The 27,803-nt window shown below is 47.3% G+C and overlaps 1 protein-coding gene across 1 annotated transcript; it reads left to right on the top strand.

The window, feature by feature from the left end:
* The first annotated feature begins 1,274 nt into the window (after window positions 1–1,274).
* KLF9 (Kruppel like factor 9) lies at window positions 1,275–26,479 on the top strand. The gene is made up of 2 exons (XM_030293298.1): window positions 1,275–2,001; window positions 22,952–26,479. The coding sequence occupies exons 1-2, from the start codon at window positions 1,497–1,499 to the stop codon at window positions 23,179–23,181; spliced, it is 735 nt and encodes a 244-aa protein (XP_030149158.1). The 5' UTR covers window positions 1,275–1,496; the 3' UTR covers window positions 23,182–26,479.
* Window positions 26,480–27,803: the final 1,324 nt, after the last annotated feature.

Here is a 27,803-nt window from a genome sequence, read left to right as displayed (position 1 = left end):
GTGTAAGAGTAGTGAGACGGAAAAAGACTGGTTTAAACGGAACTTTTGTCAGCTCAGCATTTTAAAAATGAATTAGTCATCATTAATGCACTGAATAGAAGGATTATTAAAAAATCGGCCCAAAAGTATGCTGCATCCCAAAACTGAAAAAAAAAAAAAAAAGAAAGAAAGAAAAGAAAAAAAAGAAATGATCCTTTCTCATTTGTGTTTCTTCTTGGGCAACTTGTCCTGACATACTTAGATTTAAAAAAATATATTGATTCACATTGCATTTATTCGTCACCCCTGCCTTCCCATACATATCACACTTTTACTACCAGCAGCACAAAATAACAGGGATGTTGTCCACTTCCACTACGGCTCCCGCGTTCACAAGTGTGGAGCGCTAGCTTTCGGAACGCCCTTCTGATTGGCTGGGCCCATGTCAGTGACATCAACCAACTTACTTTTGATTGGAAGGCTGGTTGCTGGGACTCTAGCGTTTGCAGGAAGTCACTTAACTGTTTGCGAGCTGGAAAACCGAGCCTGAAGTTTTCTTTTGTCACGAGGACGAGCGCCAGTGACTAGGGAAGGTGTGCGCCACGGCCCCGGCCCCGCCAGCTGGACCTCGAGCCGGGAGGCCCGGAGAGGCCACCGGGACCGAGAGGCGCTCCCGAGGAGGAGCGGCGGCCCCCTTCCAGCCTCCCGGCTGTTACCCTTTTAAATGTCAGCGTTCGAGGCTGGAGGGGTAGCACGAGGCAGCGGAACGGAACAGTCGGATTGGCCGCACGCCTCAGTTCTAGACGCACCTCTCCACCGAAAGGCCGTTCTGACTGGCAGGGGGAGAAAGTAAACAGAGTTGAATCACCCTCCCCGCTGGCCAATTGGAGGGGGTTTGGATTGTGACGTGATGGGATTCTGCGAAATTGTTACTGAGCAAGAGAATGCCGGAACGGTGCGGACCGGCCAGAGCAGGGGCTCAGAAGGCGTCCGCGGACTGGGGGAAAAGTGTCTCTTAGACCCCGCGCTCGGTCCGGCCCTCGCCGCGCGCGCCCGGGTGGTCGGCTGAATGTCCCGCGGCTTCGGCTCGACGGAGAGGCGGCCGAGGGCGTGTACCTCTCTTGCAGTTTCCTCTCCCAGCGCCTCGGGGGCGTTTTCAAGCGCATAAACTTGCGGCCGCCACGTGTGGCACCTTTCCAAGGGAGCCGGCTCGGAGCGGCCGGCGCGCCCGTCGGGGGGATCGCGCCGGGCGCGGGGCGCGGGCGGCGGCGAGCGAGCGGCGGCAGCGCGGCGGAGCCCGGGGCCGTGGATGCTGCGTGCGGAGGCGCTGCCGGTTACGTAAAGATGAGGGGCTGAGGTCGCCTCGCGCTCCTGCGAGTCGGAAGCGCCCCGCGCCCCCGCCCCCTTGGCCGCCGCGCCGCGCCGCGCTCGTCGTCCGAGGCCAGGGCAGGGCGAGCCGAACCTCCGCAGCCACCGCCAAGTTCGGCCGCGCCGCCGGGGCTGCTGTCGCCCGCACCATGTCCGCGGCCGCCTACATGGACTTCGTGGCTGCCCAGTGTCTGGTTTCCATTTCGAACCGCGCTGCGGTGCCGGAGCATGGGGGCGCTCCGGACGCCGAGCGACTGCGACTACCTGAGCGCGAGGTGACCAAGGAGCACGGTGACCCGGGGGACACCTGGAAGGATTACTGCACGCTGGTCACCATCGCCAAGAGCTTGTTGGACCTGAACAAGTACCGACCCATCCAGACCCCCTCGGTGTGCAGCGACAGTCTGGAGAGTCCGGATGAGGATATGGGATCCGACAGCGACGTGACCACCGAATCTGGGTCGAGTCCTTCTCACAGCCCGGAGGAGAGACAGGATCCTGGCAGCGCGCCCAGCCCGCTCTCCCTCCTCCACCCTGGAGTGGCTGCGAAGGGGAAACACGCCTCCGAAAAGAGGCACAAGTGCCCCTACAGTGGCTGTGGGAAAGTCTATGGAAAATCCTCCCATCTCAAAGCCCATTACAGAGTGCATACAGGTTAGCGGCGTCTCCCTCTCTCTCCCACCCAGCTCTGGGGTTAGTTAACCTTTGGCCGGGCGGCCTTCCTGGGCGTTAAGGACACCACGCTCGGCCTCAAGGGTGCCAACATTTTGGATGAGATGCTGTTTAACTCTTTAAATAATTGAACCGTGTAGAGAGACGGAAAGCTCGCTCTCTCCTTAATTGTCTCCAGCCTCTGGAAGCCATGGAGAGCATTAACCTGGCGGGCAGAGTGAGTGTCGAGGCCCAGCCCCTGTGCGTGGCTTCGCGGGGAGTGTGGTGCCGCCCTTCCCGCCCCGCCCCCCCAGGACTCCCGCACCCCGCGACGGTGGGGCCACCCCCACCCGGGCAGACGCTGGCATTGGGGAGGTCAAGTGGCGTATCTCTTATTTGGTTCTGTGGAGGGATTGCAGCGGAATGGCCAAAACCTGGGGAGAAGGGCACACTTTACATGGAGCCTTTTAGGGATGACTAAGGACTCATTTAGCCGTATGCTTGCTACTTTTCAGGGCTTGCCAAGGTGGTTTTAAATTTGGCCAAGAGTCCCCGGGGAGGTTTAAAATAACACCGCTTCAGGCAGCACCGGAGTTTGATCAAGTGATGGGTCGGTGGGTTAACTTCATGATTAGTTGGCCTTTGTAATGAGGTTTCCGAGCTGATTTTTCGTTTCCACATGATTGGTGGCACCCTTCCCCTGAATAGTTAGGGAGGAGGTGTGGCCCTTGTCTGAGGTCAAGGCTCTGTAAAGAACACGCCTGGAGGCCTCGTGCAAGGGTGTCTCCCAGGGACAGCAGAAGGCAAGGGCTGACCCAAGGAATGTGGCCAGAAAGCCATATGCAGTACGGAACGGGGCTTGGAGGCTTAAGGGGGGGAACCTCGGTCAGCCGATTCTGCTGGTTCTGTTTAACACACTCGGAAAAAGTTGGGAAGGGTTGGGCCTTGCTATCTCACCATCTTTAGTAAGGTTCTTTTTACAACTGCTGTTCTGATAAGGAAGCACAGGGCTTCATTCGTTCAGTGGAACTTCTTTTCCTTCTATCCTAGGACACCATATTTAAGAGGCTGTAGGAGTTATTTAGAAAAGTATTGTCATTTTGGGGTGTAATTGTTGGTACTTTTAAGATGAAGCCCTGGGCCTGTGGTTTTAAAATGATCCTTGGTTGGTCTGCTTTGGTTTTGCTTCTTAAAAGAAAGGCCACGTAACTGCATTTCAGATTTTATTTCCTCTGGACGTGTTTCTTGTGGAGGTGGCTGCTGGCAAAGGAGTAAAGCTGAATTTCCTCCATGGTTAATGCAAAATCAGGCTCTGTTTGGGGTTTGTCATCCCCAAGTTGCCACAAAACAGCAGTTTCAAGTTTGTATCTGTAAGGTTGTTGAGAGGCAGATGTGTGCCTGAGCTGGGGGATGCGACCTTTAGCGTGACTTCCCCGGGGTCAAGTAGGGGTATATTAACCCGAGGGTGTTACTCACCAACAGCTGTTGGGCGGGCCTGGCCTCGTCAGCCATGTTCCCGGAGTTCAGTTGTTCACAGGGACACTCACTGCCTGCCACCTTGAGCAAAGGCACTTTCTCCTTCAGGGAGCTGCCCAGGCGGGTAGCTGGGGAACCTGCAGTGTTTCTGTGTGAGCTACCCGAGTCTTTGCGACTTAGAAAAAAGAATCCCGGAGTTCTGAACCATTCAGCTGAGTGATCTTGTCAGGCATTTATAGAAATGGCTGCTTATGTGTGCGTGCATGCGTGGTGCTCTTTAATTCTCCATAAGGCACGTCGGCTCAGCTGTTCCAGGAGAACCTTTTACACAGTCAGGAGTGGAAAACCAAGTGAAATGTTAATCCCATTTTAAATGCTACAGTCAGTCCTTTGGAACTAGTGATATGGTGATAGCAGGTGTCTTATTTATGTTTTGGGGGCTCTGTAATACCAGGACACGGTCGAACAAAAACCTCGGCCTCTGTAAATATGGTGGGAAGCATACTCCCACGAAAGAAGGCATGTGGAAAGGATACTCTAACTAAGAGATGTGTAGGTCTTGCGCATTTGGAAGTTTCTGATACGGCTTCGAGTTAGATTGTCTCGGGGAGGGGGGAGAAATGAGGGAAGGACCTTCCTGGTTTGCTTCGGCTGGTATTCAGTCCAGGAGGTGGACAGGAGGTAGCCCTTGGAAAGTCTGCATTCTGTGAAGGTTTTAACAGCTAAAATTCCGGCCACACCCCCTTGCTCAGCGTGGCCCAGTAAGAGTCCTTCCTGCTTGCTGCTTGCTCCCCTCCCAGGGCCACGACTTCCATAGAACCAGGGGCTTGAGAAGTTGAATCATTTAAGGGAAATTGCATTTGACCCAGGGCTGCTACCTCCGTAGGGTCCTAAGAGAGGAACTCGATTTGGAGTTGGGTTCTCACTTGTCCGATTGTTTCCCAGGTGTGAGAAACTTCAGCAAGTTACCAAAAAAGAAAGAAAGAGAGAGAGAGAGAGAGAGAGAGAGAGGAAGAAAAAGAAAGAAAGAAAGAAAGAAAGAAAGAAAGAAAGAAAGAAAGAAAGAAAGAAAGAAAGAAAAATGAAACTTCAGTAGGTTACTAGAATTCAAAATTTTTCAAACTAGAGGCCTGCTGCCGAATTTGCTTTGCAGATCTGTTTGGCTTGGCCAACACAGAGTTAATAAAAATGGAATCAGTTACTAACATCTAAAAATCAGAAGATTCGGCACAAATCCAGAGTTCTGGCTTCTCTGGAAAAATGGATCAATCTGGCAAAACTAGGCCTGAATTCCTACCCAGCAACAACTGGCTTGAACTGATCATTCTTTAGAGGGCAGTGACCTTTATTTTAATCATTTACATCATCTCTGTTGGCATTCGAGTTTACTACCCCTTCTGTGACCCTCAGTTTCTTAATCCACTGGCTAGGGTATTACCTCTGAACCCAGAGGTTCTTGAACAAAGATTAAATAACATAGACAAAGCAGCTAATAGGATTCCATGTACAGAAAGCCCTCAAGAAATTCTGGATCTTATAGTTTGTGTGTAACAGAGAGGGCATCCTCAAAAATCAGGAACCCAGAATAAACATATTTTTAAGTAGTATGTCAGTCAGTTCACATTTCAGTTCCCATTTTATGATACTCTGCTCAATTTGCTTTTCTTTCAGTCTTTAGGTCTGATATCCTTCTCACGCAGTGTGCCTCTAAAGTGTAAGCAGTACCTCCATGGTTAATCTGGAAAATGCCACAAATACATTCCTTTTGGTTTCAAGACTTTTGGGTCTAAATACACTTTAGAAGGTATTTATGGTCATGTTTCAGCTTAACAATTAGATCCATTAGAGTTCTTGGCCTGAAAACGTATGGAGCATTTTTTTTTTTAATGCAACCAATTTTAAGTTTGTCCTGGCACACCCCCCACAGACCCACACCCACATCACTGCCCTCCCGTACGTGCACAGGCACACACACGAACGTCCCCTTACAGCCCTCACACCAACTCTCCCACCACCTCTGAGCACGCACCCCCAACTGGCTCCACAAATACCCACTGACCCCCCAGACATTCTTGCCACACCCACGTGTCCCCAACCCTTCCATGAACACTAAAAACAAAAAACAAACAAGTTTATCCTAAGTTTCCTGACTTTTCGGTCACCTTGAACAGTTATGGACGGTGGGATATCTTTGGGGGAAGGAAACAACCACATCCAAATTCCAGATCAAAGTCTTTAGAACCAGCTGATGTAGACTCATGCTCGGTTGACATCTCAGTGATAGAAACCTTGGTTCTATTTACTTCACACCAAGCGCAATTTTACTTTCTTTTTGGAAAGACTTAAGTCAACTCTCCCCAAATGGTGACAGTGGATTGACTTGAGGACACTGTTTATGGGATTCTGAAAACCAGAAGGGCCAAAGTTCCAATCATCACACTTTGGTTCTACAGAAAGAGTTTTAAAAACAGTACTTTTTTTTTTTTAATAGAGCATAACGACATTTCATGTAGAACAACGAGACACGAGACTTACAAAACTTTTCCCAAGAGTGGTTGCTTCTCTTTCTCCTTATCCTGTTTGAACGTCTTCCCAGGATACTTGAGAATATCTGGCAGAAGGCATCCGAAGAGCCCCACTGTAGAAGGTCTCCTCCAACACTGGAAATAGATTTTCTGGCCTCTTTAGGAATGTCCCTTCCCTGAGCCAGGGTGTTCCTTCCCTGAGACCAAAGTTTTAAAATTGAACTTATACAGGTGCCCTGGCCTGTTCTGAGCCCCCTTGGAGTCTTCTCCTATAATTACTGCAAAAGGTTTAGAGTCAACTGTTTGGTTCAGGAGAGTCTAATGCCATCAGAGGTATGAGAAAGGACCTATTTCCGTGACCCAGGAGACAGACAGGCGTTCAGGGACAGGGCAAGGTCTCGCTTTGGCCACAGGCCCCACAGGCCCTAGACTAGGGGCCTTAGCTCAGAAGTGGCCTCTGGGCCGGGCCGGCCCGACTGTTAATTTGAGCCCCTGTCCAGTCTTTGCCACTCGCTCTTCTCTTCATAAATAGAAGGGAGGCCCTGTGTGTGTTGGTCCTTGAGGGGACATTCTCTCGGTCACGTTCTTCTTTCCACAGGGCTCCCCCAGTGATGTGGATTGTTGGTATTTCACAACCTGACATGCTGCATCCAAAATACTTTCACAGCTTCGCCTGAGTGGGAGCTTGCAGGTCATTGTTTTTCTACCCGCCCCCCCCCCCCCACCATTTTCTCTCTCCTAAGGAGCTTTAGACATTTTTCCCCCATAACTGTCCTCCCCTCCCGTGACATTTTAGCGCCTCAGGTGTACTACAGAGCTGTCCGCGTACCGTGCCCCTTTAGAAGGCCACAAACCACTGTCATAGCTAAGACTTTTTTCACCTGCCAAAGATCCAATTTTTGCCCCCTTGGGGCGATATCCACCCTGCTCCCCAGTGAGACTGTCTAGACACAATCTCATGTATCCTGTGGGGGAAAAAAGTGACAGTCCACATTCGAGAAGAGGGCAAAAAGCTGCAAATGGCCTCTAGCTGTAGAGGATGATAGATTTCTGAGGATTCCTAGGAGGCAGTGGAGACTTTGCTTCTGGGTTTTGCAGATGGGAGGCTGAAACTTCCTCGATTCCAAGGAAGGATGTCCCGGAAGGCTGCCCACTGCTGAGACCTCACCCTGGGGACTCAGGCCTTTCGGGGGACCCAACAGCTCTTCCTTGCCAGTCCCCGAGCTGGGAAGGACCAGAGGCTGTTCCTCCTCACACCCCGTGTCCTCAGGCACCCCCCTCTAGCTGTCCTAACCAAAGCAAAGTGGGGTTGCCTTAAAAACCTGCTGCTGCTGGCAGGGTTACTGTTTCACGACAGCAAATACACATGGAGTACAATTACAGGGTGAAAACCCCATTCCCCTGTTTTCCTATTTTCCTGTGGGATCTTCCATGAGCAGGGAGGAGAGGGGAGGGGACAAGCGGCTGGTCGGGGGAAGACAGCAGAGCAAGCCCAGAGATGTTTGGATGGCCACACCCCATTACCTTCAGATGTAAAGGCCTGAAGGAAGTGAATCCTTGGATTCTGAACCTATGGGTCAGATTTAACATTCTTGTCTCAGTTGTCGCCGCGTATCCCAAGAACTACTCATTCTGCCAACGTCTGTGGGAAATTCCCAGATGCAACTTCCCAGGGACAACCATCTATGACACTGGGAAAGTGGCTGACCGTGGTCTTCCTTAAGTCCATGGAGAAGAAAAGTGGGCGGGTGGGTTCCAGTATTCATGTTTCCAAGAGCCCCTGAAGCAAGCTGGTGTGCCCTGCTTAGAGTCGGCTCTCCAGCCCCTCTATTTGGACTTCTGAATGCCTTATGATCACTAGCGTCCTTGATTTAAAAAACAACAACAACAAAAGCCCACAAAAAACCAGCTTTATCATTTTCGTTAGTCCTGACTTCCAAATTTTCAGGGTTTTTTTTTTTCCCTCTCCCCTTGCCGGTTCTCCAGCTCGGAGGGAAAGCTAGCAACATTCCAGGCCTCTGCTGCTTCCGTCCTCCCCCACATCCGACCCTCCCACCTTATCCTAGTGTTTCTCCAGCAAGCCCAGCGCCCACTGAACAACGTAAATTAGTGCCTAGTAATTGGTACAAAGGCACTTTCTGTTTCCATGCAACACACGCAAAAAGGAGGGGCAACAGGAAGGGGAAATTAAAAAAAAAACCCACAGATGGTTAAAAGAAAAGAAATGGGATCTTCTGCAGTGGTCTCTGAGCAGTCCTTTCTCTGGCTCCGCCCCACTCTTTGCTGGGAAGTTAGTCACAGGCCCAGGCCTAGCTCAGAGCACTTGACGGCAGCAGTTGTCTGTATCAAAAGAATAGAATTTGGAGGTTGGAAGTGACCTTGAGAGGTCATCACATCCATCGTGTGGTCTGTGTAAGAGGGTACGGCCACCCTCTCAGATACGGGGATTGTTCCATGCCAGCATGTTGGGGCCCGTGAGGGGGTTGGAAGCTCAGCCCACGGTTGTTGGGAGGCTGGCCGGCTGCCTTGACAGGCACGTGACTTTGGGCTCACGGCCGGGTCTCCGGGAACCTCGGTTTCCTCAGCAACACAAGAGGGCGCCATGTACTCTGAAGGGCTGTTTAAGAGGAGTGCGGAAAGCCGGAGCGTGGCCCACGTGGAGACCTTCCCTCGCTGTGAATTCTTTGCAGTTCTTTGATTTGATTCTTACCCCCCCCTCCCCCACCACGGTCTCCTGAGAATTTCAATCTGCGGTTAACATTTTTTAAATCTTGGTTTAAAGAGCTGCTTCGCATTAGCCAAATTAACCCAGCGAAAGGGCAGAGGTGGAGTCAGCCGAGGGACCTCTGCCCTTTTATTATGGGAGCTGCACAGTGTGAACCAGCTCAAGGCCAAGTGCCAGTGAGATTTCCTACTCCGCCCTTCCCGGAGCCCTCCTGAAACTTTAATACCTTTTTGGTGCATTAAGGCCAAGAGTAAACATTTGTCTTATCCTGGCCTCAAGCAGTCCCCTCAGCAAATAATAGGACTCACATTATTATTCATAGAGAATGTTTTCCCCTCTAAGGGAGCCAGGTGCATCCATTTTTTAGGCGTGGGATCTTACCAGCCGTTCATTTCCATTTGTGCTCAGAACCCATGTCCACCAGGGTCTACCTACAGGCTTGCCTTTGAGTCTCGGTTCATCGTGAGGTATGTGAACCTCTGGGATCCTGGAAATGAACGTCTGAATCTGAAATCTAAAGATTCTAGAACTGCAAGACCCAGCTAGCTCACTAGCTGTCTATGCCTGGGGCCAGTGGGTCTTTGCTTGTTTTTTTTTTTTTAATATAAAATTGAGAATGATCACAGATTTGAACAGGAGAATGGAATTCATCCCTGATTGAGCCTTTTTAAAAAGTGAGGACATTCTTTACATAGATGAAAATAAAGAGACAGGAGCTTAAGCCATGCAAAATTAATGACAGGGATTTGAAATGCAGGCAGCAGTGTTTTGTTTGAAACAAAGTGTGAACATTTTTCCAAGGCAAGTCTCTGTTGTTTTGGAAGTGAGTGCCTCCCAGAGTCCCAGGGGCAGGCAACGGACAAAAAAAAAAAAAAAAAAAAAAAAGCTTTATGGACATTTCAGAACTAGAAAGAACTGTATGGATCATCTTGGTTCAAAGAAAGAGTAAAGAAGGTTTCACCCCCTCCCTTCAGGGGGCCAGCTCTGATGGGATGGAGGTAGTCAGAAGAGTAGGTGGGAGAACAGCGCATCCTAGAGAGTTAGCATGCAGGGCAGCTCCAGGAGGGGGCTCTCCTGCAGTAGGGAGAGCAGAGCATGGGCTTCCCGGCCTTTAGACCTGGGCTTGAGTCCCGCCTCTGCCACTCTGGTACAGCGAAAACTCTCTGAGCCTCAGTTTTCCCATCTGTAAAATGGGTTTCAGTGATTCTATACTCATGAAATTGCTCTGCAAGTTAAATCACATGAGGTGTTTAAAACATTTCAGACACTGTCTCCACACATCAAGAATTATAATTAAAAAATAATTTAGGGGGCACCTGGGTGGCTCAGTCAGTTAAGTGTCTGACCTTTGGTTTCAGCTCTGGCCATAATATTGTGGTTTGTGAGATCTAACCCCGTGGGAGGCTCCGTGCTGACTGCACAGATTCTTTGGGATTCTTTGGCATTCTCTCTGTCTCCCTCTCTCTCTCTGCCCCTCTCAACCCTTCCCGCACATTCTCTCTCTCTCTCTCTCTCTCCCCCTCTCTCAAAATAAACTTAATAAAAATAAAATGTATTGAAAAAGTAAAAAAAAATAAGTTACAGGTATTGCCCAGAAGCCCTGGATGTCCCTAGAATTTTTGTTTACAATTCCAGATCTGTCCAGCAGCAGGTCATTTATTTGAATAATACTTATTTCTCGAGCGACCGCTCCACCCATAGAGCTGGGCTACATGCAGAAAGCAGGCACTGCCAACGTTGTGAATAACAGCAATAGTAGAAAATTATTAATATTAGTAGTAGTCCTATTAGTAACAATATCAGTAATAGCAGTAACATCCAGCATTTATTATATACCAACTTCTAAGCCAAATAGTTTACATGCATTGTCCTGTATAAACTCACAGAAGTCCTATGAGATAGGAAAGTACTCTTACTCTCATTTTATAGGAGGAATTAGACTTGGAGTTAGTTACCTTAGCCCCAAGGTTACTCTGGAATTTTCCTAGCATGTTTCTAGCTGCTGGAGTCACGCCTGAATTGTTCACTTGGACCCCTGGGGCTTCCTTCCACCGGTGGGAAGCGACCCTGTGTTTTGCATGGCTCTCCTGAACTTGGCTCCAAAGCTACCAGTGGTTAGCTCTCTACTCTTGTGTTCTGACTCTGGCTCTTGGATGATTTTTGTGAACGTTGGTTAGAAATATCTGTAGAAATCTTGGACTCTGACCAGACCTATCCTATACTTTCCAGTAGTTATTCAGAGCCTTCTTCCTCCCAATGGAAAAAGAACCTGGTCCTGGGTCTGCAGCTGTCTTAGGACTCTTGGTCACAAACAACAGAATCCAATCTTGGTCTGGCTCGATAAAAAATAAAACGTGACGGGTTCAAATTGCCAACACATCTGGGGTAGCTCTAGTTTCTGGCATCTCTGGGTTCGACTACTCAGTGTCTGGCTCCGCCCCGCTGTCCTCTGCTGTGGCTTCATCCGTGTGCAGCCCGTCTCTGGACGGCGGTAAGGTGGCCATCAGCAGACTCCCATCCTGCCAATTCAGCAAGCCCTGTGGAAGGAAAGTTCTCCTTCCCGAATGATTCCAGCAAAAGTCACAGGCTTCAATCTTCACAGTGGAGTCAGAACCTTGTGTCTGCCCCTGAACTCAATCAAGCTTTGGGGTGTGGGGTCACTCTCCACCCCGAAATCACATAGACTTAGAGTGGGGAAGGGGTGGTTTCCAAAAGGAAATTCAAGGTGTGCTATTTAGTACCCAAAAGAGGCAATGCATGCCGGACAGGCAAAACCAACAGATACCCACTCTGTCTGCCCACGTAGAACTATAGACAGGATGGTCCAAAGAGCAGAAGTTTGACAAAATGAGGGACAGATTAGTATGACAGCACTTTTTTTCCCTCCTCTTTGAACAGAAAGGACTCTGAACTATCTCTGGAATTCATCCTAAAAGACAGGCCACCAGTGCATGTACTAAATGGTCTTTGCAGGAAATAGGTTATTTCAACATGTTATTTCACGTGCTCAGGCTCATACCTGTATGTCCTCTTCTCTGGATATTCTAGAAGCCAGTACCCAAAGCCTCCCGTGGAATAAGGTTAACAGCAGCAGTGTGATAAGCAGAGCCATTTGCTTGGTCTGAATTCCAGCCGTCTGTCTGTTTTAATGCCCGGAGAAATGAGTTGTGCTTACGTGAACGTTTGTCACCCTGTGTGTTAATAGATAAAGGCCCCATCTTTACAAAGATGGGCTGTTTCTACGACAGTTCCCGTTGGGATTCAGGAGTCTATTCAGCGTGTGATGCCCAACAAAAACACCATAATAAATTGTAAGAGGCAAAAATTAGCTCTTAAAAATAACTTACAAAAAACACATAAAAATGACTTAAATCCCTATGCTGCCATAATTCTACGGTAGTTTTGTACCACTGCTGTTTTAACGAAAATAAGCAGAAAGAGCTGGCTTCCTCTCTTTCGTGTCATAAATCTTACCAGTGGCCAGCCACCAGAGGCTTGTCTGGTGTGCATTATCCCTCTGAAGGCAGGGCGGCGGGGGGGAGGAGGGGGTCCCCAGCATACAGAAACGTGGGCTCTCCCCCTCTAACCCGAGTTATTTCTTCCCGAGGAAGATGTGGGGGGAGCCGGGCAGGGGGACTCCTTGGGGAAGTTCGGATGGCTGAGTCCCTCCAAGCTTTGTGGTCACCAAACACCAGGCAATATGAATTTTTTTTTTATTTTGAGAGAGAGAGAGAGCATGAGCAGGGGAGGGGCAGAGAGAGAGGGAGAGAAAGAGAATCCCAGGCAGGCTTCATGCTGTCAGCACAGAGCCCAGTGGAGGGCTCGAACCCACAGAACCGTGAGATTATGACCTGAGCCACATTCAAGCGTCAGACTCTGACTGAGCCACCCAGGGGCCCAGGCAATATGAATTAACGGCTCACTCCATTAAAGCTTGAAAAATGATTTGACAGTGGCCCACATGGCCTGCGGTCATCGCAGCCCTCCTGTGGGGCCGGCAGTGTCCTACAGTGGTTGAGCCCGGGGACAAGAGGCTGACAACAGTGCCACAGCATCACTAGGCCCCCTGAGTCGTGGCGAGTGCCACAGCCCGGCTGGCAGCTAGACCAGACAGTTTTCTAACAAGACGGCAGTCTCATCTCCTGTATTTTTTGTCGCCGACCCGTGGTATTCTCAGAGATCCGGCCCTCTGGATAGCGGCCACTCCAGACCAGAAGCTGTGGATGCCACATGATTTCACCTAAGTGCACAAACGGAAAGGTTATCTTTGTGTCTGCTAAGGATGCCGAAAGTCTCAGGGGGCCTTCCAAAGCGCCTGTGTGCACTGGGCACGAATTCCCCACTAAAACCTGGGGTGTGCACAGTGTAACTGTCCACAGTCAGAACTGGGTTCTCGAGCCCCACCCTCACCCCCACCCATCTGTGCTGTTGGTTGAGAAATTTCCTCTTGATCCTATTCAGCGTGTCTCCATCACTTCTCTATTGAATGGTGTTCTTCTTTGGGTAAGTGTTTGCAAAATCAGAGTTGTCTGTCCCTCTCCCTTTGCCTTTCTTTCTCCTGGGAGTGATCTAGCATTTGGTCGGTAAGAGGCCCACCTCTTTTTTTGGCATCTTGGCATCAGGAAAGGGCTGTCGATGTTGCACACTGTCCGCTGAGCACCGTCCTTTGACCTTGGTGGTCTCCCCTGGGGTGTCATGCTCTAGCTTGGGTCTTGGTCCTCATGCACTGGCATCCTCTGCTGAAGAGGATCGCTGTACAATGGCTGCAGGTGATAGATCGTTGCATTCTGTGACTAAGGACCCCTGTGGCCTTCTCCCAGCCGTGTGGTCGTGGGCCTGATCCCTCAGGTGTCCTGGCCTGTGGGGACCTTCCAGAGGGGCTGGTGCGGGCAGCAGTGGTCGGCCCCCTTGGGACTGCCCACCCCTGTTATTAGCAGAATAGAGAATGCGGGGCACTTCTTAGGGACGTCTGCGTCTGTTCTCCAAACTCAGCCCCTCCAGCCTCTCTGTATAGCTCAGGTCTTGGTAGGAAGCACTGGCCAATCAAGAGACTTTAAATTTAAGGACTTCAGGATCTGCTTTCCATTTTTCAGACCCTATTTTGAAACTTAAAGCTCAGCAGCACTTATTTGTTTTAAACCGTAAATGCCTGCCCCCACCCCCACCCCTGCCCCTCAAGCCAATCCAGCTGGAAGGAAGAGCCCGGGAATAAGAGAATGAGAGAATCACGTAGTAGAAGGCTCTCTCTGCCTTGAGTTAGCGCCTTTGCTCTTGTGTTGCATCCAATCTTGTCTTGTGCTCCAAACCGAAGGAGGAATTTGAAAACCGGTTCTCAGGGCGCCTGAGTGGCTCAGTCAGTTGAGCGTCCGACTTCGGCTCGGGTCATGATCTCGAGGTCTGTGAGTTCGAGCCCCACGTCATGCTCTGTGCTGACAGCTCAGAGCCTGGAGCCTGCTTTGGATTCTGTGTCTCCATCTCTCTCTGCCCCTCCCCTTCTCATGCTCTGTCTCTCTCTCTCTGTCAAAAATAAAAATAAACATTTTAAAAAAAAAAGAAAGAAAGAAAGAAAAAGAAAACCGGTTCTCATCTCTGGGCAAGTAATGTGCCCTGAGTCAGTGTGATCTGAAACACGACAGGTTTGAATTCGATGGTTACAAAAGTCACCCAGAATGCAAAGATTCAAGGATCTGTGTTCTCAGGATAGTTTTGTCATTAAACACTTACATCCTGTTCGATGTTTAGTGGGTTCATTTATTAGTTCTCTTTCCCACAAACAACTGGGCAGAAGCAGTGTGATCTGGGATGGCAGGAAGGATGTGGGCATGGGAACCAGCGGATCTGGGCCTGGACCTCGGCGTGTGGTTGTGGGGAGGTCACTCCACCTGTGCCGATGCAGAGTTGCTGAGATCGGGACTGTATCACCGAGACGTCGGGACATACCTTTTGCCTAGAGTCCCGAATCTGTTGTCTGCCGTCTCCACGTCTGAGGTCCCAGCACATGAGCTGTCTGACAGATCAGTTGAGGCTGGGGACACACACACAATATTCGGACGGGCTTGCTTCCTGGACGCCAGCACGTTGCATTGAAGAAGTGCCGTGTGACAGATGTTACAGACACACTTCCCAGTTCCGAACCTAAAGAATGAGGCAAGCTTCCCTCCACAGAAAAACACAGGGGCCGGGAAGTAAAATCTCCCATTCAGACTCTAAAATGACTCTGTGGTCGCAACAAATAAAATATAAAAAGAAACCAGATCACAAGAGGGATTCAAAGAGGGGCCGAGAGCAAATGGCAGTATGATGGGATGGCATTCGGGCAGGATCATGCTTCCAGGCCTGTCAGGTGCTTTTATGTTTTCAGAACATCTACATATGCATATGTAGGTAGCAATATTTTCTGGAGCAAACAAGAGGCTTTTGGTTTCTTGATTTTTGAGGTCATAATTAATTGGAACGATTTACGCAGGGAAGCATAGAATTGTCTACGCCCAAAGATGGCCTACGTACCTCCTCTGTCAAGTCCATGGGCACTTCCACCCTTGGTGGTAGCACACAAGAAAAACAATAGAGCAAAGGCTCCCATCTTGTACCCACAAGTCAACTTGACTCTCCCGTGGGGAATGAGGACATGTGATAGTGGACAACCGGATGGGGGTGCCGAAGGCCTGGGATCTGGGCAGGTCTGTGTGGGTATGCGGCCAGCCAGTCTCACCCATGAACCCTGTATTGGACCCCGGGCTTTGTACCTCTGCACACGCTCACTGCCCTGCTTCCCAACAAACTCACCCCTCCGTGGGGCAGCCTTACCATTACTGTCCTATTAACACTGCGTCTGGAGGGGGCTTCTCGTCTGTCCTTGGAGGGCAGTTTTCCCTTCATATATAGAAAAGGGAGGAGAGGAGGGGGTGAAGGAAGAGTGAGAAAAAACACACGAAGTACGTTCTGAAAGTTTCTCACTTTCTAACAATTTGAGAAGGAAACAGAATGATCCTTCTTACTTTGGTCTCGGACACGGGAGTGTTAATGTCTCAATAGAAAATAAATACCCGGCCCCCACTTCTCCAGGTAGAATATATTCTTGATCAAAGATCCACCCATTTGTGGAAACATTTAAACTCAAATGCATGCTTCCTTTGTTTTCTGTTGACTTTTTTCTGACTTGGTCTCATAAATTTGTACTTACTGTTTACAAAAATAATCAGAAAATACGGGAAAATTACAGAAAGAAATGTGATTCTTTATCCTCCCCTCCCCCCCCCGCCCCACCTGTAGATAGCTACTGCTCCTATTTTGTATATAGTCTTCCAGGATTTTTTCTCTCCATAGATGTTCCATATACATATACAGCAGATAATACTCTGTCCTTTTCACATAGTGGTGTATTGCTAACATTTTTCCATTTCATTCTGTAACGATCTAGTATCTTTGTAACAAGTACATATTATTCCACCTAATGGATACACTATAACGTATCAAACCCTTTCTTTATTGTCAGACATTTAAGTTGTTACCAAGTTTTAGCTTTTATGAACAATGCTGGTATCCCTGTATACTTCCGTGTTCTTTATTATTACCAAAAATAATTCCTAGATGAATACATTGCCAGATAGCACTAGATCAGTTATAAGTCCTACTCATGCAGTAAAAGGTCGGTTTCCTGATGCCTCTATCAGCAAAAGGTCTGTGAACACACTTCTTTACATTTTCACCAGCCTGATGTATATTTCATTGGAGTCTTAATTGGCATGTTTTGGTTACTTGTGAGATTGAATATATTGCCATATATTTATTTATTGGCCATTAGTAGTTCTTATTTTATTAATTACTTATTTGCATCTTTGCCCAATTTTATTAAATTGGGTTATTAATTTTGATTTCTCAGTGTCCATTTCATATTACAGATTTTAACTTTTTGTCTTATGCTGGAATTTCCTTTACTAGTTCACTGTTCTGGCTCTTAAAATTTTTCACCTATATATATATTTTACTATGCAGAAGTTTAAAATTTTTTATTGTGTCTCAAAACTATGCTTCAAATAGGATTTTGCCTTTGGTTTCGTATTTAGACAGTCTTCTCCCCACTTCAGGATTCTAAAAATAGTCGCCTATATTTTCTCTCACCTCTGCGGTTTTATTTTTTACATTTATGTGTAGAGCTCGTTTGGAATTTATTGCAGGGAAAGGTATGAGGCAGGGATCCAGATTTAATGTTTTTAACCAGATGTCTATGCCATTTATTGAATTAAATATTCATTTCTTCACTAATTTGAAAGACCCCCATCCCTGTCGAGCCTTGGGTTTATTTTCAGACTTGACTCTGTTCCACTGATTCGTCTTTTCCTGTGCTGGTCTCGTGCTATCTCAATTATTGCAGCTTTAATCATACATTTTAATCACTGGTATTGCAAGTGCTCACTTATTGTTGTTCTATTGCAAAATTTTCTTGGCGAGTTGAGTGTATTTAGTCTTCCAAATTAACTTTAGAATAATTTTGTCAGGTTCACGAAAAAAGAATTTCTATGGTACGTGTTACATTCATAGATGAATCTGCACAGAATTGCCACATTCACGCCATTGAGTCCTACCATCGAAGAACATGAGAAATGTTCCAGTATTCATTTTCCTTTATATCAGAGTTTTATGATTTTCTTCATGCAGGTCCTGAACTTTTAGTGTAGGCTTATGCTGATTGGCTGTGGTTAGCATGTAAGAAAACCATTGTTCTTTTGTATACTCACCTGTGAATGCACTTTTAATTTATATTAGTTTTTTGGTTATTGTTCTGAGACTTCCCAGATAGAAAGTTGTATCAGCTGTAAATAATTCTGATTCGACCTTCTCCTTCCAGTGATTTACGTCTTATTTTGTTATCTAATTGTGCTCACTCACTTTTCCTAAACAACATTAAGTAGCTATAATGATGGGGGCAGTGTCCATCCATGCCTTGAGCTTGACTTTAATAGAATGCTACCTTTATTTTACTATTGACCTTGCTAGGCAAAGGTTTCAGATCTATATTTTTTATCCTGTTAAGGAATCATTCTATTTTCCTAAAAGCTTTTTATTAGGGATGGATGTTGAATTTTATCAAACGCCATTTTGCATTTTTCAAGAGATTCTGTGTGTGAGGGTAGGAGCGGATGTATTAGTCCGTTAAAACAGGGAACCATATCAATATGATTTTCTAATATCAAATTATCCTTTTATCTCTGGAATCCTACTTGCTTTTTTCGATCAAAAAACACTACTTTTTCCTGAAGAAGTGGCCCCGATTTTGTATATCCGCGAGAAGCTGTGTTTCTTCATTGGCATTTTTAGAGATCCCTTCTGGTTTTACTAGATGGAGTTACGTTTGTCAGAAGCAATGGGAGGTTCAGAGTTTGTACTTTTAACCTTCCTGCTTTAGCCCATTTTAGGTCCTTCTGTGGCATTGTGGAAGGGAAGGAGAACCAGGTGGGAAAGCAGTGCATTGAGAGCAGGGGTCTCCCGGACCCCAGGCCAGTACCCCAGGGGCAGCCTGTCTGAACTCAGGGGAACCTGGAGGGGGGTTGAGTATAGCCAGTTAGCAGTCCTCCCACTGTAGTCTTTCTCCCTCTTTATGGAGAACTCCCCACTTGGCTTGTCGACTAATCTCCAAGCGGGGTGGAGGCTCCGTCCTTTGTGCTAAGCAGGCAAGCACGTAGCCAGCAGGCTCTACTCCACTTCTCTTGAACCCATTGGAGGCCCAGGAGCCTTCTGGAGGCCTGACCTGCCTCTGCAAAGGAAGTCTTTTACACACCAGGTGCAGTATTCAGTAGCCGTTCTGATCAAGTTTATTTTATACTCTGAGCGGAGTCTGTCAGCGAGAGGTGCTTAGCGCGTTGCTCAAAGGGGAGGGGAGTGGTGTATAAATAATGAGAACGCAGAGGAACTTGTGCTGTTAACAGCTCTGCCCCAGTAAAGCAAGAGTTTATGGTGTCACTGCCTCTGGCTATGTTTTCCTGTAAAGGCCAGAAATAAAACACTAGTACATGTCTGTTCCTTTTCCCCAACCCCCCTGGAGGATGGTAGCTCGCTCATTAATACTAAAGACAAGTTTAAAGATTCTTTAATTGATAGTTGCTTTGCCATATGATTCGTTCTGTGTGAAGAAGGCTACCTGTTCTTTGTGGGCCTCAGTGCTGAGCTGAAAGAAAGGCCTGATTTGATTTCCTCTTGGCTGCAAGATGACGGGCAGGCCTCTCTTCTCTGCCCACCATCTCTGGTCCCATGCAGCCTTAAATTCTGTTCCTTCTCTACCTACGATTTCTCCATTCCATACTTTCTTAGGTGCAAAACATGTATCATTTTCTGGATGATACCTTATTATGTGTCTATTATTAGCTAACAGGCTGAAATGTATCCCAAAGTAGGTTGTGTGCAAACTCTTCACTGGGTTAAAGAGGTAGATGGTTTCAAAGGGATACAAATTGTAAGTCTCCAAGAAGAATCCAGGCTTCCTGCACACACGCATTGTTTGACTGGCACAGTGTTTTATAAAGTGTTGAATGTGAATGCCTTCGAGGGGACAAAGAGCCGTCCAGTCGGCCATGGATTCCACTACAATCCATGATCTAATACACCTAGCATTTCACCCATTTTTATTTTTTAAATTTTTAAAAAATGTTTATTCTTGAGAGAGACAGAGTATGAGCAGAGGAAGGGCAGAGAGAGAGGGAGATACAGAATCCAAAGCAGGCTCCAGGCTCTGAGCTGTGAGCACAGAGCCCGACGCAGGGCTCAAACTCATGAACCATGAGATCATGCCCTGAGCTGAAGTCAGACGCTTAACCGACTGAGCCACCCAGGCGCGCCACACCCATTTTTATTATATGTCTGACTCCTGAAGATGTTTGGATTTGCAAACTCTGGTGCACACCAGCTACAAGTTCAGATTTTCAGACTGAGATCATGTGTCCGCCCACTGTCTACGAGTGACCAGATAGCAAATATTTTAGACTTCATGGGCCGTACAGTCTCGGTTGCAACCATGTGAGACTGCTGTTATAGTGAAAAAGCAGCCGGAGATAATAATACAGAAACAAATGAGCATGGTTCTGGCCCAATAAACTTTGTATATGGACGCGAAAATTTGAATCCCATCAAAGTTTCTCCTATCCCAGAATATTATTATTCTTTTGATTTTTCCTCCCAACTATTTGGTAAAAACCAAATAGAAGAATGGTGTTTATACCATTTTTAGCTCATGGAATTTTACAAAAATAGATGGCAGGTCAGATTTGGCCTGTGGGCTGTAGTTTGCTAAACCCCTGATTTAGATCGCTGACCAAAAAATCTCCTAATGTTTTTCCAAGGGATCCAAGAAGAATCAAAATGATCCTGGAGCCTTTACACTAGGAAGTCACTGACAAGTAGATCTTTTTTTAAATGCTTAGAGACTGTAAGGTTGAATTATACAAGTAATATGAGTCTAACAAACGCTACTGTTGGCTCTGATTTGCTCTGGGCTCACTAGGTGGTCCCCTCTTCTCTGCAACAGGGATAAAGATGCTAGGTCAATGGCAGCATCTGGGTTAGAAGGAAGAGAGCAGTCACGTGGTGACAACCATGGAGGGCAGTGAAGACAGGGTAGGCATAAGCTAGACCAAAGGTGAATTCAATGGGAAGGGACTCTGATTACACTTGAAACATAACGTGAATTGTGAATTGTAAGCATAAATGCTTGTAAGTTCTGTACTTACAGCCGATTCAGGCTTCATGACAATTTTCCGTTGAGTATCGCTTCCACAAAGCCATCTTCCTAAAACAGGAGGAGTGCCTTCTTTCTTTTCCAATCCAGCCCACAGCAGAGAGGTCTTCTGACCATTTTTCCCCACAGTGGACACAGATCCTTTCCAATAAATTAACCTCCTCTCCTGACTCACTTGAAAGAAACATGTGCCAGTGAGTAAGCTAACCCACATTACCACTCCTCCGAGAAAATCCCTCCAATGAGTTTTTGTCCTAACAGGCACTGAGAAAACACTGAGCTTTTCCTTTCGGTCGCTTTCCTCACCACCAAATCATAAAGCAGTGGAGAGAACGGCTCCGGGACGGAGAGATAAGAGAGGGTTGTTCACTTCGGTCTCGGTTGGTTTGCTTTTATAGTTATAAAATTCATTGCTGTGTGAATTCTGACCCTTTGTTGTATATGTTAACAGAACATATTTAAGAGAACATCGCTCCCATAGACCCCTCACGGGATTAAGAGGACTTGGTGGCCGTCTCGTTCTGCAACAGGCAGAAGTTGTCTCCCCCCCAGCGATCCGGGAACTTCTGAGCAGGCTTTGGTCATGTGAGCGATCTGGAGGATGAACAGACTCAGCTCTGCACACACACATGCACACACATACGTAGCATGCGCGTGGGCAGTTACTCAGTGCACGGCAGTATAAACAGCACACGACCACACATGATGTTGTCCTTGTCCTAGGAGGCTCAACCTTGCCGGGCTGTGGCAAACTGCATTCCACCTTTTGTTCCAAAGTTCTGAACCGGGTAGGGTGCCGTTGGGTCCAGCAGAAGACGCAAAAGTGTAGTTTTCGATTCCACGTCGTTGAGTGTTTCAGAGGGTTTGGGTTTGAAGCGAGGTTTCTTTTTGTTTTTGTTTTGGGGGGTTGGGGGCCCTTCCTGGAGACTTCGAGCATCCTCATGCCTCATTAACCCCAGCACCCGTGTCCACCTTGGCTCGGCATTCGCTCGTTTGCCCTTGCCTTGTGCTGCTGTGGCTTTTCAGCCCCCGGCTCCGTGGGGATTTACACACAGACCCGCATATAACGAATCTACTTACACAGATTCGTTGTGCCCATGCCGGGCTTCCCATGAGAACAAGGAGGTCGTACGGGGTGTGAGGACCATTGTTCTGCGGAGAGACTAGCAAATAAAACCTTAGCCATGTGGAAATTGTCACGAAGCTGACAAAGGTTTGGTTTTGTCCTTATTATCAGTATGTCTACATCTCTGGCACCGGGTAGGAGAAGCTGGCCCGGGGGGAGGGGAAGGATGAATAATATTTGGATGACTCAGATGCACCACTCTGGACAGCTCTCAGCCAGGAAGGTGGGGACGGGAGTGAGAAAACATGTTCTCTTCTGGAGAGTTCTGTGGAGGGCAGGAGCCTGTAGCCCTGGGTCTGTGAAGCATCCACTTTGGGCTCTGCTAGAAGGAGGTGAGAAGCAGGCAGGCAGGCGCTCACAAGAGGAGCACACAACACTCTCGTCTTAAACAGCTCATTCCGCCTTTGTGCTTGCGCGGGACCAGGCAAACGTGGGCACAGGCCCTCTCCTGCCATTCCGGGGCCAGGAGGTGGCCTGCTCACGTCTGGAGGGTGAGGCTTAGCTGCATTTTCAGTGCGACGACGTGCAGACAGTATGCTGAATCTGAGGAAAGTGACCACAAGGGGGGTGGGAGGGGCGCCCCGGAAACACCTGGCAGGTGTTAAAAGCCTATTTCCCCATCTGTGAAATGGGCCACCTCCGCGGGGAGTCCTGTGAGCATTCAGTGAGTTAACTCACGCAGAGCCCTTCCCTCTTAACAGTTTAGAATGAGGTTCATTGTTCTATGGAAGAAACTGGGATTGTTGAGTCTGAACAAGAGATCAGAGAAAGACACCATAGCAGTCTTCGGACACCCAAAGGAGGGAACACACAGCTGTTTTGTGTTAAGGCAATTGGACTTAAAGCGAGGCCTTTTGCACGGAAGCAGATTTCATGTCCCTGAAAGTGTTCCTGGCCGAGGTGCTCAGGAGCAAGCCAGCTTTCCTGTCGGGGGCGGGGAGGGGGCTGTCGCCAGGCTTGGGGACATAGACGCTGGGTGGCCAGGGCACTCAGCGGCTGGAGGGGGGGTCGCAGCTCCGGGTGGGGGGCTGGTTGGACGTGCGGCCTGAGGTCCACAGCGCCGGGAAATCAGCCAAGGGCTGAGGGTTTTGATTCTGGGAGAGAACCTGAGCAACCGAATAAGAATGTCCAAGGCTCTCAGGGATCCCTGCGGCGTAAAATAGCAAGTTCACGTGCTCGGAGAAGACGCTTCTCGGAACCGTCTGCTCGGTGCCCCCCCGGGGCGGGCGGCTTAATGCCGGTCCCAAGGCAGTCACTGTCTGAGGTCCCGGGGGTCCCTCCTGCGCGTCCCGGGGGTGGGGAGGGGCGGCTGGGAGCGCGCACTCCTGGGATGTGTTGTGTCACCGCGCCCTGTCTTGCCTCCCTTCTCGCAGGTGAGCGGCCCTTCCCCTGCACGTGGCCAGACTGCCTTAAAAAGTTCTCGCGCTCGGACGAGCTGACGCGCCACTACCGGACGCACACGGGCGAGAAGCAGTTCCGCTGTCCCCTGTGCGAGAAGCGCTTCATGAGGAGCGACCACCTCACCAAGCACGCCCGGCGCCACACCGAGTTCCACCCCAGTATGATCAAGCGCTCCAAAAAGGCGCTGGCCAACCCCTTGTGAGGGCCGGGCGCGCCCGCCGGACAGGACTGTCACCTCCCCTCCCCCCAGCACCCTCCCAACCCCGCCGCCACCACCACCCCCCCTTCCACCCCGGGAGGGGCGCGCCCGCCCGCCGCCCCCCCCCCCCAGTCACCGCCCCGCGGTCACACCCTCCGCCCCCTGTCCCCCGCCTGGTTTTCTAAAAAGCACAGCGTAGCCTGAGATCAAAGTCCACACTTGGTCCCCAAGCAGAGGCACTCTGACCGTCTCTGACTGTTGGAGGGAAGGCAAATGCTTTTTTTTCTTTCTCTCTCTCTCTCTCTCTCTCCTTTATTTTTTTGGGGGGTGGGGTGGGGGGCGGAGGGGGGCGGGGGGGAGGGGGGCGATAAGGCCAGGAGCGGGGTAGACTTTTAAAGATTCAACACTGGTGTACATATGTCGGACTGGGTGAGCTGACCTGTGGCATCACACAGTGATCCTGGGCCCTTCCTGCTTGCTGTCTCTCAGAGTTGTTTTCTTACCCTCTTCGATGTAATGACGAGTGTGCTTCGGTTTCTTTAGCAAAACCACTCTCTTGAATCACGTTAACCTTTGAGACAAAGAAAAACCAGCCGCCCACCCACCCACCCACCCACCACGCCATAGCACAGCTGTCTTTATGCAAGCAAGAGCGCACCTATTCCAGCATGATCTGTCATCTAAAGACTCGAAAACAAAACAAAACAAAAAAAAGTTACTTATAGTCAATGGGTAAGCAGTCTGAATTTATACTAATCAAGACAAACCTTCAAAAGGTTACACTAAGTACAGAACTTTGAAACCTTGCTTTGTATGACTCGTACTTTTTGAACATAAGCTGCACTTTTATTTTCTTAATGCAGAGGATGAAGAAGTTCAGTACATGCTTTAAGGATAGAAGCAGACATTCTGTTTGGAACCACGTTATAATCTGCTTTTTTTTTATTTTTTATTTTTTATTATTATTTTTTTTACAGTATACACATTTCCCTATGAAATCATGGCAGAGATGTGAGGGCAGAATATATACAATAGATGCTGAAGGAGAAGGAGGGTAGTATTTTTGTTTTTTTAATTTCAAAAAGAACAAACAGAATTTTAACTCTATTAACTTTTCCAAATTTTCCGATCCTTTTAGTTAACGTCATCTTATTGTTCTAATGCCACGAACGGAGAGGGTTTTGACTCTGTTGGGTTTTATTTGAATGGGTGCATAACCTTAAGTTGCTCTGGAAACACCTATTTTGTGGAGAAAAGATTTGTTGGTCTCCTTCCCATGTTCCCACAAACTCCCATTAACAGGTGCAAGAGTTGTGTGAAAGGAAAAGGGAGCTGACCTGTGAAAAGAAAAGCACATCCCTGTGAGGAGTGAGTCCCGAGGGAAAATACCCTGATGCTTTCCAAGGTGACTTCAAAACTGTCCCTTTTGGAGAACGAAAGGCACACTTCCATACGTACGAAGGAAAACACATCACTGTATCTTTTCCATCAGAAGCCTCACCACTATATATGTCTTGTATCCAGGTGTCTACAATGGCCTAAACCACTGCATCCGTAATCCGCCATTTACCTGCAAACTTAATTTTGGCCGTCACGTTGGCCAGAAAAATGAACTGTTTTCATAGCTAAGAAGAAACCTCAAGTAGGGGAGTCAGCTGTGATCGTGGGAGAAATGTTTACATTTTCTTTTGTCAGAAATCGTGCTTTTCTGGCAATTTTATCTGATATTTCAAACAGGGAGCTCCGGTGCACTCTCGTGGATACGTGTGCTGTGAGATGTGTCACGCAAACGCAGGGTGCCTCCCTGTCCGCGAACTTGTTGCTTCACCTGACAGTTTAGAACCAGTGTGGGTTCCTACAGCCGGCGTGGGTCACGGCTGACTCCGACGTCCAATCCAATAGCCATCACTAGCATGGTGTGTTTTACTTTTGTTTGTTTCACCAATGTAGTCGTATTAGTAGTTCTGTAAAGAGAACTGCTTTTAACATTAGGGACTGGGAACGGTCCATTGAGATAAAAAGGAAAGTGTTTTCTCACGGGAAAACATGTCAGGAAAAATAAAGAACACTTTCTACCTCTGTTTCAGATTTTTGAAACGCTTATTTTAAACCAAATTTTAATTTCTGTGTCCAAAATGAGTTTTAAGGACATCTGTTCTCCCATATGAAATAGGTTAGGCTGTCTCTTTCTTAACTGAGCTCATGGAATGTTTCTGCCTGTGACCCTCTACAGGCTGCCTTTTAGTGAGTGAGGAGTTTGGGGTTGCCTAGCAACCCGCTAACTTGGACAAACTCATCTTCCCCCTCGCAGAAAGAAATGAAGGAAAACCAAGCAAAGTCAGTGAAAGACAATCTTTGTAGTTTCAGGAGTAAATCTATATGTGGCTTTCGTCCAGCACTTACTTAGGCGGATATAAATGCAGCAACTTGTTTTAAAAAAAAAAAAAAAAAATTGCACAATTTACTTCCCAAAAAAAAGTTGTTACTTGCCTTTTCAAGTTGTTGAAGAACACACATTTGATATTCTCTTACATGTTATAGTAACGTAACGTATAAACTCAAGGCTTTTTATTCTTCGTGATAAATCCTGTTTTAACATGCCACAAAACAGGAACCAGCATTCTAATTAGATTTACTATATCAAGATATGGTTCAAATAGGACTACTACAGTTCATTGAACACTCAAACTATGAAGGAATTACTTTTTATATTAAAAAGACCATGGATTTAACGTATAAAAATCCAAATGCAGGATAGTAATTTTTGTTTACTTTTTTAACCAAACTGAATTTTTCGAAAGACTGTTGCAGGTGTTTAAAAAGAAAGAAACGTCGTTTTATCTAATACTGTAAGTAATTGTCATATTTTGGAAAATTTAATAGTTTTAGAGTTAAGATAACTCCTCTCCTTGGTTAGAAAAGAAGAAAGCCCTTCACCACTGTGGAATGATGCCCCAGCTTTAAGGTCTAACTCTACATCATGCTTCTTTTGAGAATTACATTTGGTAGTCATATTACAGGAATTGATTAGTTGTCAGTTTGCAGGTAGATTTCGCACAGCGCCCATCACTCTGGATAGATTGAGATGTTCTTTCACAACAGATGAATGATCTGTAACACTGTAAGATACTGATCTTTACAACTGTTTAATCAGTTTTATTTTTGTACAGTATTAGTGACCTAAGTTATTTTGCTGTCCCGTTTTTGTAAATCAAATGAAATTATAAAAGAGGATTCTGACAGTTGGTATTTTGTACATATGTATATATGTTGTCCAAATAAAAGTAATAAATGACAAAGACTGAATTGTCCCGGCCAGTACCTGTTGTAAAAGGGGCGTATCTTGTTCTAATGCAGGTTACCCCTTTAACGTGCACTCACAGGATTTCTATGGTAAGTGCAAAGATGATTTTACTCTATGTCTTTCAACTTGCGTGATATTTATATAGACCTGGGTATATTTACTATTCACGGACCTCTGAGGAAGTACACAGAACGTAGGCTGCTTGAACTCGCTGTATTATACTGGAGGGAGAATGTTTATGTTTTTAGGTAAATCACTTAAAGAGGCTTATAAAAGCTCACAGCCGTGCTGGGGTGGGCTAGGAACTGGTCAGAGAATGTTAGTGACTCAGCTTCTGCTCCTGAGAGGTAATATTGATGAGAACACACAAGACGGGGTCTCAAAGGCGGGACAGTAGAACCATTAAGGCAAACGAAGATGAACACCAAAGTGTGTGTGTGTGAGAGAGAGAGTTATTTATAAACATATACTAGCTCACTATAATTTATTAAGCTCTTATCATCTGGTGGTCATAGTGCCAAGTGCTTAGGTGGTTTTTTTTTTTTTCATTTAATTCAGATAGTAGCCCTGTACAGCTCCTTACAGTCAATACTGTTGTCCACATATTTCAGATGAGGAAATTGAGGGTCAGATAACTTGCTAAAAGACACATGTAGTAAGTGGTATAGACAGTATTGGATCTGCTGAATCCAATTCTCCATCATTGTATGCCTGCATCAGGGTAGTGGGATTTACTGAGAGTCATTTTCATTTGACCCATTTTATTGAGCACCTATTTAATGCCAGACATGATCATCACTGAGGACACAAAGGTGGAAAAATAAAAGCGTTCAAGGGGTTTATATGTCCATGGATGGAAACACAGAAACAACATTTCTGTATAATTTGAGATAGTGATAAGCACGATGAAAATAGAGTCACGTGACTTGGGTGTGGAGGAAAGGCTACATCAGAATGAGTCTCTTGGAGGGGACTTAAACCTTTGAGCTGGGACCTGGATGACAGGGATGAGCCAGGCCTGCAAAAGTGTGGAAGGAGTGAGGAGAGCCCATGGAACGAGTTCATTTTGGAGGAACCCAAGGAAGGGGAGGCGTCTGGAATATAAACAGAAGGAGAAGGGATGAGAAGCTGGGGTGGTTGCCGTTGGTCGGATCATGGGGGTGGGGAGCTTGTACTGCAGTGTCATACAGGGTTTGACTTTGATTCGAAGACCAAAGGAATCTTTGGGAAGGTTTAAAGTGGAAGAATGCTCTTTTCAGATAGGTATTTCAGCAAGCTGTTTCTGGTGCCGGGTGGAAAATGGGTTTTAGAGAGGCTCGCA

Source organism: Lynx canadensis, chromosome D4 (assembly GCF_007474595.2).
Source record: "Lynx canadensis isolate LIC74 chromosome D4, mLynCan4.pri.v2, whole genome shotgun sequence".
NCBI lineage: Eukaryota > Metazoa > Chordata > Mammalia > Carnivora > Felidae > Lynx > Lynx canadensis.
This window is presented reverse-complemented; position numbering and strand designations above follow the sequence as displayed.